This window comes from Hevea brasiliensis, unplaced genomic scaffold, assembly GCF_030052815.1.
Source record: "Hevea brasiliensis isolate MT/VB/25A 57/8 unplaced genomic scaffold, ASM3005281v1 Scaf23, whole genome shotgun sequence".
Taxonomy (NCBI): domain Eukaryota; kingdom Viridiplantae; phylum Streptophyta; class Magnoliopsida; order Malpighiales; family Euphorbiaceae; genus Hevea; species Hevea brasiliensis.
The window spans coordinates 149,523-171,666 of NW_026614729.1; the positions used below are offsets into that span (position 1 = coordinate 149,523).

Here is a 22,144-nt window from a genome sequence, read left to right on the forward strand (position 1 = left end):
CCAAATACTTTTAAATAAGAGTAGTCAGGGATGCTTCCAGCAAGAACTTAGACGGTATGCGATTGATCAAGTATGTTGCGGTCAACACAGCTTCTACCCAAACGAGGGGGCCTCATAGCAGAACAAACATCATAGCTATAATCGTTTCCAATAAGTATCTATTTTTCCTCTCAGCTATTTCCAGAAGTATACGCACAAGATCTCTGATGAACAGTGCCTCTGGAAATAAGATATTGAGAGAATTCCGTGGACATGTATTCTCCTCCGGAATCATATCGTAAAAAAATTTTTTTGCATTGAAAATAATGTCTGGCTTGTCGATTGTTCGTCCAGGGGAGGTGAAAATTTGACGGTTCATGCTGGCGAGATCGCCTATTTCTTTCCTCCTTCTTTCCTCACATGAATCATGAATGAGGGGGAGTAGCTTAAAATAAAAGTCCCCAAGAACGGACTTGATCAATATCAATGCTTGGCTTGGCTTTTGGCGCTTGTGTTTTATTTTTCCAAGAAGTCGTTTCTTCCATCTAGGTTTGTGAGCTTACTTACTTGGAACTTCTAGTCGTCAGTCAAAGCCCCAATTCAATTCGAGATCTATAGTTGCGAAATAGTTTATGATCAGGTTAGTTAATAAGGGGAATGAGAGATTTTACCTTTTTGCCGAAGTTAAAAAGTTCAAAAGCGCAGGCGTGCAAGCCATCAGATCTTGGTTTCTCTCCGCTTTTACTTCATAGCATAAAGGGTTATGCTATATTTTTATTATCCCATGAAGCCGTTATATGGCCGCCAGAGATCACTGTAATGCTCGATAAACCCATCGACGATGGTCATAAAATGGCGATAGAAGCACTAAAAGCAGCGGTAGAATCGATGTATTGATGCTCGCGGATCCCGGATATTGCTTTATCCAACCCCATCCACTACCCATGATGACAGGACCCCTCGGCCAAGGAACCGACCCGAAACGGGCGATTCCTACCCCTAGATGTCTACCACCTCTTATCTTAAAACACTGGGCTAGCTAAGGGGTTGCCCCGAATCAAGTGGACCGAGTGCTACCCCTGTCCACTGGAGCAGAGTCTGAAAGAGGGTTCTCGGATAGGAACGAATCCGAGAATATGGCTGTTGGGGTGGCACTCGTTCCGAGGCTTCTTCATTGAGAACAACCGCCGGTACCAATAGGGACAGGAGGAACTGATCGACAAAGAAGTATGGAAGGGAACCAGATCGACTAAGAAAAGAAGGAGATTCGGGGTGGGAACCCGCACTCTTTTGACTGAGAGGCGTAGGAGAGAGGGAGTTCCCCGTTCTTTAATCGAAGCTTTAACCCCGCTACCCGTGACTGGATGAGAGACTGACATTCCTTGTACTTAGGGAATATCCAGATAAGTCTCATGGCATCTTCCTCTTTCAACTGAGAGGCAAGCCGAGGTTTAGTTCCTTTATGCAAAATAGGGCTAAAAGGATTAGCAATGTGGCTCAGTCTGAGTGAGGTTAGCAATAGGCTCGACCTTTACTTGAGGGAGAGGTTCGACACTTAGCTCGGCATTTAGGGTAGGCATTCCAAGGGGCGAAGAACAAAGCTCAACTAATAAGTAGGATAGGGGGTGAAAGCGAGACTAAGCTCAGAAGTTGAGGTTCAAAGATGCTCTTAGACAGGAGTGGCACTGTGAACTTCGGGAATGCAGTAGAGGGGAGTTTGGGCAAGAGAATAGCTTTACTTCGAGTTTCAGGTGCAGGAGAGGGGGTTACTACTCGACTAATAAGTGTTGGATTGGAGGGGAACTTCTTTCTCTTCCCAAACTGGAAAAGTATTGCCCAGGGAACAAAGCCAACTGGTAAACTCATGCCAGGGGAAGAAGTAGCTACGGTAAACTCTAAACTATCTTTCTTCTTTCACTCATAGCTATCTGACTGTGAGGATTCCCCCTTGTATTCCCCATAGGCTAGGAAAGGTTAGTAATAGGCTCAACTACAAGTCTTGGAGCTAGGCAGCTCAGTATGAGGATCGAAGGGCATAAATCGAAGCTAACAATGGGGATGCCCCTAGTTGTAGAATTCCTTTAGTAGGAGCAGGAATTACTAGAAAAACCTTAAGGAATAGGTCCGAAGATGCGACTAGAACTGAAAGAAGAGGAAGGCCACTTGACCGAATAGGAAGGTTTTTTTCATTTTCCTGGGTAGGACTTGGGGTATTCGACCGAAGCCAGTAAAGTTTCCACACCTGAGGGTGCATCTGCATCAACCTCTTTTCTTTCATCACAAGAAAGGTTTGGAGGGGACAAGCGAGGCTAAAGGGTTAGGGGAGGAGTGGAAGAGAGACTTTCCGGAGAGCTCGCCTAAGCAGTCTTGGAGCGAAGGCTGCTCGACTAGACTAATTGGTTGGAGGGGGACACAGCTACCTTTAGGATAGGGAGACATAGCTACCTTTATGAATACATTATCGAAGTGACAAGGAATGGTATCGACAGAGTGGAAGGGCCGTCGCTCAACGGATAAAAGTTACTCTAGGGATAACAGGCTGATCTTCCCCTTCTCACAATGTTACACATATGATATGTTTCCCCGCGAGTATAGCATTAACCACCACATTGAGTAGTGTGGCTACATAGGTGGGTTCACTATTGACGACGGTCATCCCTCCAAGTTCTTCCTACGGAATTTAACGAGTCACCTAGAAAACTGAACGAGTAGACTTGAAGATCCCAATTTGACAATCCAAAGGGGAAAGACGTACTAGATACCTGCTGATCCAACACGAGTATGATTATCTCGTCTTACAAAATATGAAACGTCGTGCAGATGATTCCATCAAATCAAGGGGCCCAATCCCGAGTTGCGGAATAAGATCAGCGAATCCGGGTCGATCACCTGCCCTCAGCCACACGTCAACAATTGGAAGCGATCAACTATCATAATCCAGGCGGGTGGCGTTCCCGAATACCAAACAGCGATGACAAACCGGGCTTGGACCAATGACCAGAGATAGAAGATTATTAGCCAAAGTAGATAGGGTTCAGGGGAATAGGAAAAGGCCCTATGGAGTAAAGGGAAGGGGCTTGAGTTCTGAGACGAAGAGTTGGCTTGGCTTTGAAGGGACATATGGAAGAACGAGGCATCGTAGATGAGGAGATCCAGTTGTGCTTGCTGCCTATCCACTTGGCGAGTAAGAGGCTCTGTGCAAGAGTGGAAGGTATTCCTTGTGCCTTTGGCTGCTCTTCTTAGCCTTAGCCTAGCCGGTTCCTTAGTTGGTCATTCATGATTGGCTTAGTCAATCCGTTCACTTGCCTGTGGCTTTCCCTGCCCCTTTTAGTAGAGCGTGAGTCATTCCAGAACGCCCACGTGCCCCGCCTTCGCTCTCCTCTGTCGAAGATGATATTCAATAGCTTTGTCACTCCAGTAATCTGTTCGTTAGCCAACAACCCGCTCTCGTTCGGAAACAACTCTTGAAGAGCCTTCCGCTTCGGCAACTAATAACCATAGTTATTAGCTTCTGGTCTATAGTCACTGATCTCGAGTATGCCCTCCGCCTCTCCTCTTTTTCTTGGGTCTATCACCTCCGCTCACAAATCTCTGTCTCCTTCGTTCGTGTCTGTCTTCCGGTTGATGATGAACTTGTTGTTTTCTTAGGCGTAGGTGTAGGTGCTCTTCTCTTATTCGTATGAGTTGTATATGGTTGAGTGAAACCTCTTGAAGAGCTTTTCCTTACCTATGTCCCTTAGCCAATCAAGCCTTACTTTCTTTCCCTTTTCTTCTTTTGTTTCCTGCCTCGGTCAGCTTTTCTTTGATCTATCTCCGCGGGTCACTAAACTAACCTTCTCTGGTCCGCTTTGGCTATTGAACTAATCTTCTTCGAACCCCCAGGCCGAACTCGGAAAGTCCAACCAATGTATGATACACCCGACACTGCAACCGTCTCTTCAATCGGGTCAAGTCCGCCATCGAACCCCCTAGACCCCAAGCCAGTAAGTTTGACCAGGAATGCCTGCGAACGGCATAATCATGAATAAGAAGAGCAACCGGTAAACGAGTGCGAAGGGAGCGAAGGTTACAAAGCGGGTTTTTCTATCTAAGGAAGTCTAGTCTCCATCAGGCGAGTTGAACGATCTACTGAAATAGCCTGATGGCGAATGGGACCTCTTTAAGACATTACCTTGGCTTTTTAGGTCTTGAATTCTTTCAGATCCTGCCCGGCTTACTTTCGCTAGTCATAATAGTAAGCACCTCACTCCTCACCGAAACTGCGAAGGGACGGCGCGTACACAAAATGGCGGCTTACCGCAAGTCCCTTCGGTCTCCTTTAGCTCTGGTGGGCGTGGTTCTGTAGTTCTTCTGGCCTTCCTTCATGTCGTAGCCTTAGCTTATCGATGGGTCTTGCATTAGATACATACAGCATTTTCTTTGACTCATGCCTTGGAGAAGAACGTTCTTTGTTTGAGTTTGAAGCCGTTATCTTTCGGGAGCTACCTGGGCGAGACCCTTCTCTTTTTATTATTTCCATATGTGGTATGTTGAATCACTTGTGAAGTCGACTTCACTTGACTGTGTCTGCTTCCTCTTTTATATGATAAATCTTTAAATTAAGTAAAGAGGAAATAATTCTAACTTCCAAATAGCGTGAGATATTGAACCAAAACTAGAATGCGCTCTTACTTCATCCGTTGTTCTTGGAGGAAGACCCGCAGTAAGGACACTAGTATCAAGGACATGCCCAGAAGAAACTGCTGGTGATGAAGTCAGTTAATAAGACTCGATTGTTGGAGAAGGAGCTCCTATTGTATATAATACGATCCACCCTTAGGTTAGGGCATCGGACTACTTCTTACCCAGGTATTGGCAATGCCATTGAGTTCTTACTAAGTTTTCACTAGGTGTAGGTATCAATACGAAAGAAATAGGGAAGGAGAGGTACGAAGTCACTCGCCCTAAACGAATGAATAAGGTTGGAGAGGTAGGAAGTATCTTATTTTGGGAGCGAATGACTAAGAATTTGAATTGCATCGGGCTTTGAAGCTTGGTCTCGTCGCCTTTGAATTGATCTATTTGCTTATAGATCTTGTATGTGCTCCACGAAGGGATTGACCAAGCCAATCTTCCTACTTTCTTTCTTGGGATTGGGATCTTTGTAGAAAGGCAGGCAGTCACGATTGAATGATAGAGTAGAGTGGGTCGCTTACTTAGTGTACCCGCAGCGGGCCGTGGCCAATCTCTCCTTTTGGGCAAACACTCAGATCCACCTATGAGACTAGTTTATACTTAATTAATAGACAAGGCAAGGGCTCCCCGGTGATAACTTATCCTGCGAAATCAAAGACAACAAGATCTTATTGTGGAGGCAGTCGAAAAATATCACCGGAGTCGTGAACGAAGGAGGAAGGAGTCTTTTCCTTGACTAAAGTCTTGCTGCAAAGACTCCTCCCTTCCTTCGCGAGCAACCTGCCCTTATTTCGATGCACCGGCCGATCAACCGCTTTCCCTAACCTACGACTCTGAAGCAAGGAGCTTACCACGAACCGACTTCGATGACTTGGCTTACTAAGGAACCATTTATTCCGACTTCACGGCTTGCGCGTGGTGACTTGCGATCGGTGAATCAGAAGGCGGTGAAAAGGGGATATCTTCTACTGAACTACGCAGAATCGGGTATAGAATATGTGCCACTTGAAGAGGTGGCTAGCTGCTTTCCGGCTTATGTGCTTGCTATTAATAACTCGTTATCGGCCAATTGGTAAGGCTAACTTCGCCCGGCATCAACCGGCCTTCAAAGAAAAGCTTAGTCACCGGACTTTTCAACTACTCCTTTTGCGGATCGAGATGCTGAAACGAGAGAAGCCGCATCCCCACCAGGGGGCTCATACCCGGCGACCGTCTACCCACGATGAAAGAATGAAACCGGCCTCTGAAAAGGCTAGCTCCAATTCCGTCTATGCTGGCCTAGTTGGAACGATTTCTTTCTCTGCCGACTTTGAACCTACTTCGGCTGAAACAGGCCTACCTGTAGAGTGATCCTTGCCCGATTTAATGTGTAATTTTTTTTTCACTGGGTAGGGCTTTCAGACAAGGAACTTCAACCAGAAGAGGAATGAATACCCGCAAAAGGAAGCTAATAATATAAAAGTTACCCGGCAAAAGGCCAAACCAGCGCTTACTGCGGACTCAGACTTCTTTCTTTGAACCTACTACAGCTCACCTACCCGTACGCCGTCTTGTTTAGATTTCTAAAATTCCCCGTCTTCCTTCGCTTCAAGCTAACTTGAGCTAGGGCATGGTCGGGTTACAGAGATTGAGGAAGTGGGGATATGAGACCAGTAAGAGCGGATTCGTCCTGCTCTCATTCTTGCTTTCCATTTATCGGCCGAGGAATATTAATAGAGAATGTTTGAAGGACCCACTCCGCGGTAACTATTACAAAAGTTAGACAGACTAGGAATATTCTTCGCATCTCGAAAGAAATGGTTTCAAAAAATATCCTCTTATCTTAAAGAATGAATTGTAAATGTCCATTCCCTTGTGGGATCAGCATCCGCCACTCACTCCTTGGCTCTTATCTACGCCCCTCTGTCCCTCGAGAAAGATAAATCAAGAAAAGGGAGATTTCCGGTGAACTATTAATGGGAGACCTTATCCGGGTACTAGTAATACAGTTTATTACAGATCAATCAGTTCTAAGCTTGCCTTAGCCTAGTGCTACGTCCTACTCCTACTCTTTGCCATACCACTGCGTGGAAAAGGGGCTTTCGTTGATTTCTGTCTTTCCATCAGTCCCTCTTTCCCTTGTACCCGCATTCGTATCTGTTGTGAGGATATATCTATAATCAGCTTTCGTAGGAGTGCCCTTTACTTAAAACTTAAAAGAGTCTTCGTGCTTGTCCTGCTATTCCCACTCCTATTCCTTCAAGCAAGTCCATCCATCCAGTCTAAATCGTGACCTCTTTATTAGGCAATCCACCATCAGGCAAATTGGAAGTTGGCAAAGGCAAGCCAGGCTAGTTACAGTTCGCTTAATCTGCACTTCATTCATTAGGTTAAGCTTACATGCAGTGGAAGCTCTAAGCCTAGGGTAAACCCATCCAAGCAATGGTTGTGGTAGTTCTCCGCCAGCGAGTTTCCTTGCTTCTCTTTTTAGCTAGTTCCCTTACCTGCGGTTGTAGATCCCGTTGAAGTTGTACTTTCTTTCCTTAGCGCAAGCACTAAGCAATACATCCTTTCAATTGCGAATGCCTCTCCATTCATTAAGGCCTATCGTTCATATTAAGACTCTATTCCATTACATACAATTACTAAAAACTACTCTTACAATATCTTCATTAGAATCTTTTGTCCAAATTCTATATGTAAATATAAAAGAAACTTACTTATTCAGCAAGCCTCTGAGGTTTTCTTTCCTATCATTAGCGCAGTTTAAGGAAAATATGGTACTTCTATAGCTTTCACGTGGCGAGAGAAGGGCAAGAATAGATCAATCAGGTTAATCCCTTCATAAAGCACTGGTTGAGCATACAAAGGAAAGATAAAATCGACTTTTGGTTCATGAGCAGCGTGTGAATTTTATTCATTATTCTCAGCAATCTACTGAAGCAGCTTCAATCCTTGTTAAAACCGCTTATCCAATTTATCATTTAGAGATGACGAATTGATCTCCTGGTTCGACAGGACCTGATAAGAATGGATAGCTTTAGAAAGAAAACAGGGAAGGGGCCTTTATGACTATCAAAGTGGACCTCTCCTCTGAACGAATGCTTGGTGACCAAGAAAGGGCAGCGAATAGGGGATTTATTTTGACTCTTGAGAGAGATGCAAGCAAGTCCAGTGTTAGCATCCGCTGTGGTAATAACCGCTGCAAAAAGATCTTCTTTGACTAATTTTGAAATCATCTGCTGTTGGCATATCATCTCTTGGTATATACCTTCTTCTTTTCCCAGGAGCTCTACCAGTAGCCGGTGCAGAAGACGAGAGGGACCTAAGCGCTGCATCTCATTCCTCTCTTTTCATCTCCAAGAACTCCTACTCGAGCAGTAACAGCGGGTAGGGAAAGAGCGCTTACTTTTACACCGGCTAGGAGAAGAGTAAGGGCTGATTCAACTAGCACTGGTTACGTCCTTCTTTCAAACATCGTCTGATTGAACATTTAGAAAATCTTTCACAAAGCTAGCAGGAAATTCAATATGGCATCCTTTCCTTCGTGGCAAAGAGCCTATCCGTTGCAAGCGGATGCGACATTTCTTCTATGTTAGTATAGGATACCACCAGCGTCGTATTCGATGATGGACATATTTCAATCAACTTTTTAGATTTTCCTTTGAGTTTACGAGCAAGTGCAAGACTCAAGACTTGTATTGTAGGGAGGTCATATCTCTGTCTCGAGAAAATGCTTTCTTTTGAGCCTATATCGGCAATTTACATCGAATATGGGGGGTCTCACAACCCTCGATAAAGGCCTCTCTTATTGGCGTATAAACGGAAATGGAAATCCATCCAATTAGAATAGGAATAATAGGCACATCTTGTTCACACGATATCTGGAAACATGGAGAGGAGCAAAGCCAATCAATTGCAGGAAAGCCGGCACTCGAACAAGTAGGCACGTTCCGCTCTTCTGTCTGACGGAATTCCATTTTTATGCCCATGTTGTCTAAAACTTAAACAAGAGGCAAACTGCTTTCATGGGAGGCGATGAACCCGCGTACAAAGCCTTTTCTTTCCCGCCCGCGGTGGAAAATATCATATCAATCCAAATGAGTAGAGCAGTCGCTCGCATAATGGGTAGGGGTGAAGTACGCAATTGATTTCGTTCTTTATAAGCTTTATAAGAAATGTATTCCCTTCTAAGGGGGGTGCCTGTCGCCTGTCAGCCCGGTCATAATGATCGGTCTTTCTCCTTTCCCCAGGAGTGAAGGAATTCTTTTATTCCAATAGTGAAGGAGTTCGTCTCTATGCCTATAATTTCATTAGTAAGAAAATGTGTTCAATGGCTGTCATGTTTGGAAGTGAAGTACTAGAGGTGTCTTCCAATCTGATTTTAGACTTTTTTTTCTAGTTTGATCTCCCTCTTCCCTTTCTCGCAACAAGGAGCTATTTTATAAATAACAAATGGGGAAGCGGAAGCAATCAAAGTGATGCGTAAAGTCGGGGCTTCGGGAAGGACTCATGTAATAGATAAGCTTCAAGACTTTTTGTGTTAGACTTCCCCCCTTCAAGAGCTCCGCTAGTTAACATATGGGACTAGCCTCTCTTATACGTATATAAGAGAGAGTCTATCCTTAATTGATTGAGTATGAAACTCTTCTAATTAGCAAGCGCCAATTCATTCATTAACATTAAAGAAAGATTAGCGCAATCACTATCTGATATTTGAATGAAGGTACAAAAGAGATAGGTGCTTCCGAGTTGAAAAGGAAAGCTAGCGAAGAAACCATTCATTCACTGCCCAGTTAACGGACTCAGTAGCTACTGCTACCTCAAACACTGACTGGACTGCTAACAACACGGCATATCAACACGGCTAGCTACAAAGCTACAATCGAAAAACGCGGCATATCAACGGCACGGCACACTTTCTAGGACCGAAAGTACCACGGACCCCTCCCCTAAGATCGAAAACTAGAACTATTTTGAGAAAAGCCGGACACAAGCCATACTTGGGCACCTTAGGCATCATGGATGAAGGAAAACCCCAAGTGTTAATGTGAAAACTAGTGTGCCCACTTTATCCGCCTTGCAGCTTGTCAAGGGAGTCAAGAAGGACGAAGAAACTTTTGTGGCCCACCATTTGTTAAACCCCCTCTTCTCGGGCGATAGGGGTTCCTCTTTAGACTCCGAGGCTCGAGTTTCTTTGTCGGTCGTAATTGTTCCAATTTCATTGCCTCGTGTAGTACGGCAGGAAGAAGAGACTTTTTTGTATATGATAGTCACGTTGAAAGTCTTACCTAAACTCTTCAGACTAAATATGATAAAGCCTATAAAACAAATTCTAACTACATACCATACCTCCAAAATGCAGAACATAATCCAGAGCTTGGGCAAAGTGGGGACTCTGCGTGCCCTGATTGACGAGTTCTAAATAGATCTGGTTTAGCCAGTGAATGTTGTCGACGCTAAAAAAAACACGTTCGGCTACCTCTTGGGGATTGACTCCTGTTGGTAAGTTCACATCTCCAGTAGTATCTTTATAGACTCTAAAAAGAATTTCTATTTTGGAAACGATTTGTTCTTTAAGTGTAGCTATTGTTAAATCATTTACTTTCTCCTCGAAATTAATGGCATTTACGTCTCTGGCTTGCCCGGCCCTAAAAGCGACAAGAAGTGCAATAGAGAAACTTAATGCTAGGGAGAATACGTACTGGGATACCAGTAAATCCATATGGTTATTCTTTTTTTGAGTCTAGGAGGAATGCCGCTTTCTTTAAAATAACTCAGTTTCCGAACAGATTTGTCGGATATAGATAGATACCTTAACCAAACCCCCCACCTGTTAAATTCAATAAATTGAAGATTGGGTGGAACTCGTTACTCGCGAGTCCCAACTGAGTGATGTTGTTCAATACAGAAGAAACATTTCCCAGGGTCATATCATCTCCAAGTATATCAGCGACTCTCTGCGCGTAGGTCCAATTCTGAGGTAGAGCCACAGCTTCCTTTCTCTTTCTTTCTTACGTTATAACTAAGTAAGGCAGGCTTCTAGCACTCGCATCATCTTTGAAATTTTCATTTCTTTACCGGGCTTGGACCATGTCTCCCGAACAAGCTCAGTACATATGTCGCAAGCGACTTTTCTTCTCCAGCGGATAGAAGTTCTGGATTTTAGAAAAATTGGCTTTTTATGGTTTTTTGAGCTCTTGCTGAATCAGCTGTTCATGCTACCGATTCCTATCCCTAACTTGAAATCTCCTAAGAGAAGTCTTCAATAGAAAAAAATATAAGAAGCGAGTGAATAAAGCAGAATTGATTCAGACTTTCCTCTCGAAGCACTTTATGCTCCAGTCCTACAGTTGGATCAAAAGCCTGTCTTTGTCTTTCTCGGGTTAAGCTAGTAGTCCATTGGGTGGTGGGATCTCCTTATTCCTATTTACCTTGGCTGGGAACTGAAATCAAAGCCTAATCCGGGCTAATATGTCAAAGCAGTCATCTGAAAGCCTTCTCTAATTGTGGAAGAGAAAAAATGCTTTTTTCTTTAAATAGAGCTACTTTCCCTCTTCTCTTATTTCATTCACTCATTTCTCTAATTATCATTACCCCTTACCCTCTCTCACATTCCACCAAGAACTAATAGGCCTTGGCCTTCTACTAGCAAGAGGCCTTTAATTGCTTATATAAAGAGCAGATGGAGATCTTGTTCTTTCTTATTCCCTTATCCGTTCGGGACCCATACCTATGGTTCTCTCTCTATATGAGAATTTACAGGTTCTATTCTCACCTTGCAACCGTCTAGTTGACGAAGCGGAGTTCCTTTTAATACAACTCTTAGATTCTCAAGGTTTAGGAACTAAACTACAACTTTTAGCAAGTTAATCCCTTGTTAAGTTTTAATTTGATATTCATAGTTTTTCATCACATTGTTGATGTTGGGTTGTGAATCCTTGATTGCCTATTGTTTGTTCACTTAGTTTTCTATCACATTGTTGATATTGGGTTAAGTGATAACACTAGAAGAACTTGATTTTGAGCTTTCCTTGGGATGATTTCAAGATTGGTATTGGGTTCCTTAGCAAGTCTAAAGGGGTTTGCATCACCTATCTTTCATGGGTGGCAGTACCACAAGCTGCACCTCAAGGACAAACAGGAGAGGGGTACTATCCTCACTCTAACTCTGGTTGGACATCTTTCCTAGGATACCATCCCACAGGTTATGATCATCATTCATAACCTTCTCTCTTTCTCATAGAGCAGAACGATGTTCTGCATCTCACTCTCCTCTGAGTGAGAGAACTCTGTCCTCATATACACTAGGCAATCATCAAATGTGACGCCTAGACCATCTGAAATCCCACACGGGAGACCAAATGGTTTGTCTTAGAGTGACATAGTCACTCACTCTGACTGTCTCATTCCCTTTTTGCCTTGAGGGTCACTAGCCCTCACTAGGAGTCTCTGACTCTATTGCAAGAGTTTATCCATACTCTGCAACACTAGCCATAGGCAGTAGCCGTATGAGTATACATCCTCTCTGGGTGTCCTCATATGGCACGCAGTTCTATCCATTTCCCTCATGTCCTCACTGTGATCTGCAGTTTATAGGACTACCCGTTTTGAAGGGTGAATAGAATACTGCATTACCATTAGACCACTTAAGGTCTCAAACTTCTACCCTTTGCACCTAGCTCAGGTGAAACACATGTCCTAACAGGACATCCATCTGTAATACTGCCTACCTAGGAAGCTATGTCCCATTTTGGGACACTCAAGCATACTCAATTCCCTTCCATACTTGTGCCTTTCACTGGGTAGACACCATATCATACCCGTATTTCACTTGGCACCTATCAGTTAATCTGCCTATATTGGCAGCTGCAACCCCTTCCAGGGTGCTCACACTGACTTTACTTCCCAAAGTGTTAGTGCCTCTCACTTGAGTAGGCCCTCATCCACACTACATCTTGTCTTCCTCATTACATAGAATTTGCATTCTATGCCACTCTTTCCTTACTGGTGCAGGATTCTGAACTTGGTCTTTATGTATACCAAGGGTTGGAGGTTGGCCTTTTCGTCTTTCCTCTTAGGGTCTTCGACTAAGGAAACCCTTTCTTATCACATTTTATCATTCACTTTACCTCCATTACCCATCCCCCTCAGGGAACACTGTCTCATCCCTATACCAAGATTCATCCTTTAGCACCAAAAAAATCCCCGTAGTCTTGGTTTTGCAACCAAGAACACTTATCGACTATTTGTACTCATACTCAACTCATGTCCCATACCATGAGTATAACCAGAACATCACATCTCACTAAACAAAATTGCAGCCAGCTCTACAAAATAACAAGACATGTATACAAAATTTGCTGTGCTTCTAAGGTTTCAAAAATCATTTTCTTTAACAAAATGGCCCAGACTCAAACACGACTCTGATTTGTCTAGCAACTAGGTCCCATCTTGGTAACCTAATGCTCTGATACCATCTTTGTAACGACCCAAACGGAATCGTTACCGGCGCTACAGGGAACGGGAAGTCTTAAGGCCACCGGAACCCTTAGCAAGCCTTTAAGGAGCAAGTGGGGCCCATAAGGTTTATCAAACAATTCAATAAATAAAACATTTATCAAATAATATGTATAAAAGAGGGCAAGCACCACTATACGAAAACATATAAAATATACCTGAGGCAGAAGGATCTTACATCTTTCTAACCCGAACCCGAAAGCCATTCCCATCATGGAACCCGTCTACCCGCTCATAGCTCCTACCCAATACCCATACCCAAAAACTAGGGTTTTTCTCTCTCGCTCACCGGGAGAATGCTCTCACTTGGATGCTGGCATGTGTTATTAAATCAGGTGATACACAACCAACCAGACCTCGGGGTTTACATGTGCCCGGGTTCTTATCCTTACCCCTCAAGGAAGGCATCACATCAGGCTGCCCTTAACGCGGAGCTCTCTTTAGCTGCTGTTCGATTTCACGTCTCAAGCTAATAGCTGTTGGATCCCTGGTACTCTTTAGAAGATGTGATTTACCCAATGAGCGACGGCCAAGCCCGAAAACCATACCTAAGCACTCGTCATCTCGCGTTCCCTCCTGGAGTTTATCGCCCAAGTCCCCAAACCGTAACCAACTATTATTTTGTTATGAACTAACCGCCGTGGGTCATTTGGAAACTCCTTACTGCTTCCCAGGAAGAGAATGTAGCTTCAAGAATGAGGCAAGGCCAGCCCTAAGTCTAAGTTGAAGTTACAGGGCTGGGAGGGGGGAGAGGCGATGGAGGGCCCCCCTCGGGGAGGGATTTAACGACGCTCTAACGATAGGGATAGGTTTGTAAATGCTCGACTTCCCTGTTCCGCTTAGTAGCACAGGCTTTCCTCTTCGAGTAGAAGGTAAAGGCGAAGCCTCTAGCTCATCCACTAGAGGTGGAGGTGGGTCTTCTCCCAATGAGAAGCCCCCAAAGAGGCGTGAAGAGGGAAGACGAATCATCTTCGAGGAATCTCTCAAGAAACTGGTCAAAGAATTAGAAGAGGTGTATAAGGAGACTTATCCGGAAAGGAAAAAGCCAAGCCGCACTCTTTGGCGGCAGGCAACCCTATCTATACTAGGAACCGACACTTTAAATTTTGTAAAATTCTATTCCCATCGCAGGGAGCTCCTCAACCAAAAGGCTAACTGCCAATTTTTTCAAGATATAATGAAAGTAATCGAAGAATTTTTGAGATAATAGTTTTTTTCTTCAATTACTTTCATTGGATCTCTCTATGAATGGAAAAGGGGTGCTTCGGATCGGGAGTAATCACTAGTGATAGGGAAAAAATCGTTGATCTAAACGATCGACCCCGGATGTAGTCTTCATTAGTCTTGCTTTTGTCGAAGACGAACCGGGTTACCAAAGTCACGATCAGAATAAAGGGTAGTTCGCTGGGCCTGTCTTTTTCTCCCAGAGGTGCTGGTTCGAATCCAGCTCGCGACAAGACCTTTGGTCATAGAATATCTCGGCGCCTCCGTTTTCTCGGATGACTCTCCATTTTTTGGCTTGTAAATACGGAGTAGAATTAAACCGCGTGGTGAATGAAAGAAGATTCATTGAATGAGTTGACGGGGTCTGGAGTTTACGCGCCAACTCCCACACTACCATTACGCCCTTACTCTCTTAAAGGGCTGAAGAAAAAGAAAAGAAGTCACTTAATTCCCGACTGACTAACTAAAACAAACCTGGCGCACTGTAGCATGAGAGCAACAGGGGCAAGACGGAGATTCGCTTTTTCAACAACTTTTTTATGTTATTTAATGGGTACCCCTTCTTTCTAATCTAAGGCGGTACACCGAACACCAAGTCAATCTCGATTATAGAAAACTTTCCTAACCCGAAAGATGCTTTTGATACTATCCTATCCAGGAGGAGGGGAGAGCATTTGCCAGATATGAATGATCTAAAAAATGGATCTTCATTTCCATATGTAGATGTCCTTTTCTTCAATGGAGAAAATCGAGATTAAAATACAAGACCTGGTCTCATCTGAGCTCTAGTAGGGCGATGTTTACCAAATTCGAAAAAAAGTGGCAATTCAAAGATTTCGTCTGGTATAAGGGTTAACTCGCGCGGTCTCATCTCCTTTCGGGGAGAGTCAATAATGACACCCTTTCCAATACGGATTAAGGGAACGACCCCGACCGATCCAAAGATCGAGAGGGAGCCACGACTGAGTCCACATAGCCAGAATTCGCTCGTAGTGCAAACTGGTCAAACCGAGCTAAGACCCGAAATCCAGCACCACCGATCCGTGCTAAGGTGGTTACCTGCCTTACCGGATACTTCATATGGACCGCCATTGGCCCACATGGATGGTGAGAGTTGAGTAAACTCTTGATTGAGATAGGACTGAGGTCCACCCCCCTAGCTCTAAATCTCTTAGCGAACTCGGCTGAGCCCGTGTGAAAAAGAAGGGATTTTTTTTATGAGATTTTGACTCCCAAATTCCTCGTCTTTTCATGTCGCCTTGGGGAGAAAGAAATAAATAAAGAGTTATGTAGCTATAACATGAAAGCAGACTCATAGACACCGGCTACTTCCTGATCAGCAATGACGGAGTCATCACCGAGCACAGCATACCTTTAAAATTGATATCCTTTTTTTATCGTTCCAAGTATGTAACTCGTAGGGCGCACCTCTTCTGCACACCACCCTATTCAATTCAAATAGGATGTGTAAGTGCGGGCCAAGAGGAATGATATCCGAGAGGTTGTCCAGCTACAAAAGAAAGCGAGGATCCGGGCCGCTTTAACCTAAAAGATGTTAGGTTAGCGTCTGTCATTTTCCTTCTTCTTATCTTTTTCTTGTGAGAATCACTATGGAAATGACTTATAGTAAGTAGTAAGCTAAGCTGCAGGATGCTTCTGAGAAATTCCTTTGTAAAGGAGCTCTAGTTAAGGAATAGGCTCAATAGTTTCATTTAATCGATTTTGACGGTCTTTTATAATAAATTGTTTAAAACTCATATTCTACTGAAAAAAAGGCAAAAAGAAAGGGTAAGAAAAGACCTTTAGGGCTTTAGCTTACAATGCAGGTTCGAATCCAACAGCGAGCAAAAGAGCTCGCCTTAGATACATCTATTAGCACTTCACGAGTGCATTAGTTGTGGAAGGAGCCCGCTTACCCACTCTCCCTCCTCCCCCATTCCTAGGGGGCCTCATCTTCTTCGTGAGAAAAAGACTAAACCTTCAAAAAGAAGACAACTCAAAACCTTAGAAAACAAATAAGATCAAAAAGGCCATCATTAATGCAAATAAGGCAATAGCTTCGTGTAGTAATTGGATGAGCGATTCTCAATTTCTCGTCTTCCATTCGCGGATCAAATTAAGTAAATTGGAAATTGCCTGGAGCCTGCGGCCTTTCTTATTGGAAAATTTTGCAGACTCCAGCTCTTTGATTTTATCAAGGACAGTGTATAGGAGTTCTTCCGGCGCGTCGGATAGGTCTAGCTTAACAGGCTCTAACAAGCGTTCCAATTTGGCTTTTTGTAGTTTTGAGGGTTCCAATTTATGAAGGACTTTGGTAATCTCATCTAGAAGCTCGTCAACTTGGATAGGATCGTGTTCATTGTCTAGAAGGGGACTAGAGGCTTGCCCCACCTCCTCCTCCCTTCTGCGCGCCTCCTCGTGCTGCCCTAAAGGGGTCGCCCCCTGAAGTTGCGTTTCAAGCTCCGGACTGGTCTCAACCTCGAATACTTCCGCCCGGGTTCCCGGACTGGGCGCTTGAATGATTCTAACAGCCGACCCAGAACCGGGCATACCTCTAGAAGAGAGCGTATTCTCATTATTTGATGTGTCCCCCAATGCCAATAGAGTTGAATCTGAATGATGAGGCGGGGTGGGTGGAATTGAATTCCCATTTCTTTCCCCCAGCGATGGCAAAAAGGGGACAACCGCGCTCAATAGCTCATTCATCAATAAGAATGAGATTTTCGAAAGAAGGAGAACAATTAGGATAGTGAGTATTCTTTTTATTTGAAAGGGAAGGTTTCGTACAAAAGGAAACCTCTCGAACAAATAAAAAAGATTAGTCGAACTATAACTATATAAAGAAAAATTTAAGTAAAGTTGAAACCAGATGAACGAACGAGTCCTACTAAGTCTAAGTTTTGCTAAGGATGGATTTCTAGCTACGGAATGGATCAAAGAACTGAAGACATTTCCAATACCGACAGCAGCTCCCGCACCGATTGTATGAAGAAATCACTGCACTCGTCCCCTGTTGCAGACAGACTGGCTTAAATACAGGGGCAAGATCGTTCACTCGTTGCGTAACGAGACTACTTAAAGTGAAGTCGGAACTCGGGTTGGAAGGCTGGCTGAGCTAATATTCAAGTTGACAGCGTAATGGTGAGTATCCAATCTCTCCAATAAGAAGGATATACGCGCTTCTTCCTCATACAAGAATGAACCTATCCTTGCCCAGCTCATCTCACGGGAGGACACTATTGAGCCTAGCACTTCTTCATACTCTAAAAGAGGCATTTCATATCTATCTCTCGTGCTAACAGGAGCCAACTACGGTATCTCATCATATAATTGACATTGCCTTCACATCTAGTTTACGTAAATAAGTATCGACGAAAAGGTGCATTGATGCCACGGTCCTACTGAAGTTCTCTACAGGCTAGCGTACTAAAGGGAAAGGAGGAAATGGTCATAATGGAATCTCTCCAGAAAGATAAATATACTGAGCTTTCGAAGTGGAGAAACTGCTCAGCGTGCGTTAGAATGACTTTGTCTCAGTGGAAGAGGGCAGAGAGTTTACACGAATGAAAGACAGGATAGGCCCAAGCAAAGAGGGAAACTTCGGATCTGCCCTGTACTTCAAGCCTATAAGAAAGAGACCTAGGACCGAATACATGACTTACATATGAAATTCTACATTCTTGGACGACAATAGACTTTTTTCTTCTTCTAGTTGTCTTTTTCTACTTCACTCGAAACTTTTTCTGGAGTGGACGTACTCTTAGGTGGGAAAACCGGAGTAAGGCGAACCCCCTTCCAGCCAAATGAAAATTCCATAGCGACGCCTTGCTTTTGGTGCCCAACAACAATCAAACGAAGGCTTTGATTATTGAGCCACAGGGAATAGGAGCAATAAACGTATGCCATAGCAAACAAAGTCGAAAACAAAGTCGAAAAAAAAATCGGATGTTTCTCGAGAAAAGCTATTAAGTGTTGAATAGTAGTAGTAAGTTCCAGTTGAGGCATGATGGATTTAGAAAAACTTTTTGTTTTTAGAAAAAATTCTTCCCTCAAAACAGCTTAACTCCGTCAAGCCTGTACGAGTAGTGAAGAAGAAAACGAGAGCTGTGGTTGGTTGTTGACCAACAAAAACATGGGAGAAAGTGAGGAGGGGAAGACAGACTACCTTTTTAGTAACAAAATAAAACAGAAGTAGGACCAAACTGAGAGTTAGAAGCATAAACAAAGATGGATTTGTGAATGAGAAATACAAGTCTCCTATCTTCATAGGAATCAATGGGATTATTTCAAATTGCTCAAGTGGGCTGTTGGGCGTAATCGTAAGAAACACTTTTCATTTCATCCCTGTAGTTCCGCTTCTTGCTCGAAAAATGAAGAAAGACTTGTCGGAAATCACCGGTTGGGTTGGTCCAACCAAGAAAGACATGAGAGGGGGTTGGGCGTAAGAGTTCTTCTTTTATACGATATTTATAGTTAGATGAAGACAGTCCTCCAAAACCCTATAGAGGAATGTCCCGAAAGCATATTATAGTATTCTCCCCATCGCCCTTGACCCGGTTGGAAACTAGCACACTCAAAAAAGATACTTCCCGCCGCTAGCTCACAGGGTTCTTTGTCTAAGATGCATACTTGCCAAGGGGACTTCTTTGCTTTCAAAGGTCAGGGACTACGGTAATGGACCGGTTGCTGTTGTTCATCAAGTCGAATCGGAAGAAGTCAGATTTAGTATGAACCAACGAGCATAAACGAAGAGTTCAAAATTACATTATTGAGTTCTAACGCCTGAAAACCTCTCTTTTACAGTGTAATCCCTAGGAGTTTAGCATAAATTCCCTCTTTCTTTCCTTCTTCAACAATCCGAGAGGATCTTGGACAAAGGATTACCGGCTTCGCGAGACCTTTTCGATCCACTCATGGCTAAGCTCTATGGGTCCTTGCTTTCTCGATCAACTCACAAAGATTTTATAAGCGAAAGACAGTTCCTTGAAATTCTTTTCTTTTCTTATGTAATTATCACTTATGTTATATATAATGTGGGTAGCTTAAATAATTATTTTAGTTACGTGTAATTTATTTCAACTCGAGACGCACGCATAGAATAGTTAGGAAGAAGAAAATAAGGCGCATAAGGCTTTTCAGGTTGCAGAATGGCCTCTCTCGTCGATCCGCTGAATAAACAAGAGCTACTACTCAATGGCTGGTTAAGATCTTATTGGTAGAAGGATTCGGATTAGTTCGGTCCTAGCACTCGGAACGAGACAAGTACGTGTGTAGATAGGACGCGAGATGAATCACAAGGTCCCCTAAGGGCAGGCAGTTTTCCAGCATATAATAAATGAGAGCTAGCCTTGCGCTGAACTATAAACTATGTGTGGAGCTCTATCTTTACCTTGCCGGCCTTCTTTATTCAATTCATTACATGTCTGTGATTCCCTGCCTTCTTTGACCTTTCTTTGGAGCTCTAAGAATCCCAAGCCGGAATCAGTAGTAGCTCCCAATGGACCAATCTACTATTGTATGGTAAGGTAAGCATTGCTCTTCCTTAACCTTCTTCTACCTTTGAAGATAGCAAGGGCATTGAAGCAATACCTGTCTACGGGGACCAATCATTAAGGCAAGTCAAAGCGTGGATAAGGGGGATAATAGGTAATCGGAGTAGTAGCATTCTCTTTCTAGTCTGTCTTTCTTAGCTCTGACTTATCTTAGCTCTTAGGGATAGATCTTCCTCCCCCTTCTATGACCTTAGGCACAAACAAAACAATAAGGCTCACTAAGAAGCCCAACCCTGCGTGGCAATCCTTCCTCTCTTAGTGTGCCAAGCATGAATAGATGGCAAGGGGGGATAAGCAAGAGCTGTGCTTACTGTGAATCTGTCTCATAGCCTTCAAAGCGTGGACAAGAAGGAAAGCTGTCTGTAAATAGAATCAATCCCTTCTCGATAGCCTTAGGAAGAGTGAATAGGCACAGTACAGGGATCGAACTCGAAGGAAGAAAGTAGCCAATTCTCTTTCTAGCTAGTCTTCCTTTACCAATGGAGATAAAAGGAGCGTAAGCGAAGAAGAATCACATGTATGCGTGCTAAGCGAGGACAAGCAGAAGCTATGGAATAGAGTCTTTCTTTGCCATTCATTAAGTAGGTAAAGCAGTCAGTAGGCTAAATAGGCATCTATGCTTTATCTTATTGCCCTTCAATTCTTCCTTTTCTTTTAGTTTTATTGGAGTCTTTACCACTTATTTGAATGCAGTTTACTCTATGAATGCAAAAGAATAAATGGTTTTGAATAGTTGAATGGTTGTGTAAGATCTTTAGCTTTTTAGTGAGGGAGGAGAAGAAAGGGTGTCAGGGACGAAAGAAAAAGTACCCAATAGAGACAATAGATCACGTAGTCCCCGGAGTCAAATACCGAACCTGAATATACCTCTTCTTCATCCTTTGCCCTGACTAAATCATCCCACTAGGAAAGAAATCTTCCAGCCGTCGTTCCAGCTGAGCTTCGAACAGAGAAAGCAAATAGCAATGAAAGGGCACTCGAAGCAGGTCCTTCTGTTAGACTTAATTTACGAGGAAGGTCTGAGGCACGAAGTCTTAACGAGCCACTCGTGATCTTAGAGGAGACCCTATTGAGAAGATAGGGTTTTTGAACAGCTCCTAACCTACCAACCAACCAAAAAGGGAAACACATCCCAGGCATAATAATATGAAGAAGAGCGTTTCCTAGCCGTCTTGTCCTTGGGGAAGGAAGTACCACTCTTGAATCAAAGCAAATAGAAAACAGCCACTATCTTAGCAGCTGAAAAAGGGCTTTGCTTGGAGAAAAGTCAACTCAACTCCATGCCCGTTCCGCTACTTCACTTCTCAAGTGGCTTGAAAATTCGTGTAAAAGTTGGTAATTCTACTTTCTAATAGACTTGTTAGTTCCGCAGCTCTGGGAGAAAATTCCATCTTTAAAATGTATGTTTTAAAAATTTCTAATAAAGAAATGCAAAGTCAAGGGAGAATGCCGCTGCTGCTGTAAAGACTAAGAGAAATTCTCGGATTGGAATCCTATGTGAGTGATTTGACTATCTGAAGGATTGCCAAGCATTGGGTACTGACTTTCCTCCTCCCTTTTTAGTAAGAAAATGAACCAGAAGGGTCAGATGCTTTTTTTTGCCTCTTCCCCCTGTGGACGTGAAAAATAGGTTTGAATTTTGCTCCCCCAAATCCTGTATTCCCATAGAAAAGGAATACCCTTTTCCACTAAGTTGATTAAAACGTGGCGCGTATGGGTTTGGTTTTGGTGTACGTGCCATAGGTAAGCTATAACTACCGTCGCGAGAAAGAAAAGGCAGGTGTGGGGGTAGCGTTCGACCAGCCATTGGAGAAATCCCCATATGTTGGGATTCCCCACCATGTCCGGATTCAAGAATTTTTTTTCCATAGCGAATTCGTTTTTATGAGTTCCGCTTTTTTTCTTGCGGAAGAAAGACTTTTTTTTAAATTGCAGGTTGGCTTTGTTTACCAACCAAGAAATACATGGGAAAATAAAGATGCACAAAGGAATTGAAAGTCTTTATCGGGAGCAATTTCAACTACCCGCTCTAATAGAATTTTAGAAAACCTAGCGAAGATACTTTCTTGAATGACTTGATTGATCGTACTGTACTAGATAGACCATAATCCTTTCTATACGCAATTTTTGATCCAATCTCGCACTTGGTCTGATCCTCTTCTTTACCAATAGTTGTTGACCAACAAATTATGCTATGCATGGGACTCTTTTTTCTC

At 43.4% G+C, this 22,144-nt stretch overlaps 1 protein-coding gene across 1 annotated transcript; it reads right to left on the minus strand.

Annotated features, from left to right (window-relative positions):
• Window positions 1-16,419: 16,419 nt before the first annotated feature.
• Window positions 16,420-17,358, minus strand: LOC131176704 (uncharacterized ATP synthase C chain-like protein; the record flags this gene model as incomplete). Its single annotated transcript, XM_058141782.1, has 1 exon — window positions 16,420-17,358. A coding segment is annotated over one exon (897 nt), but the record flags the coding sequence as incomplete, so codon positions are not given.
• Between the last annotated feature and the right edge of the window lie 4,786 nt (window positions 17,359-22,144).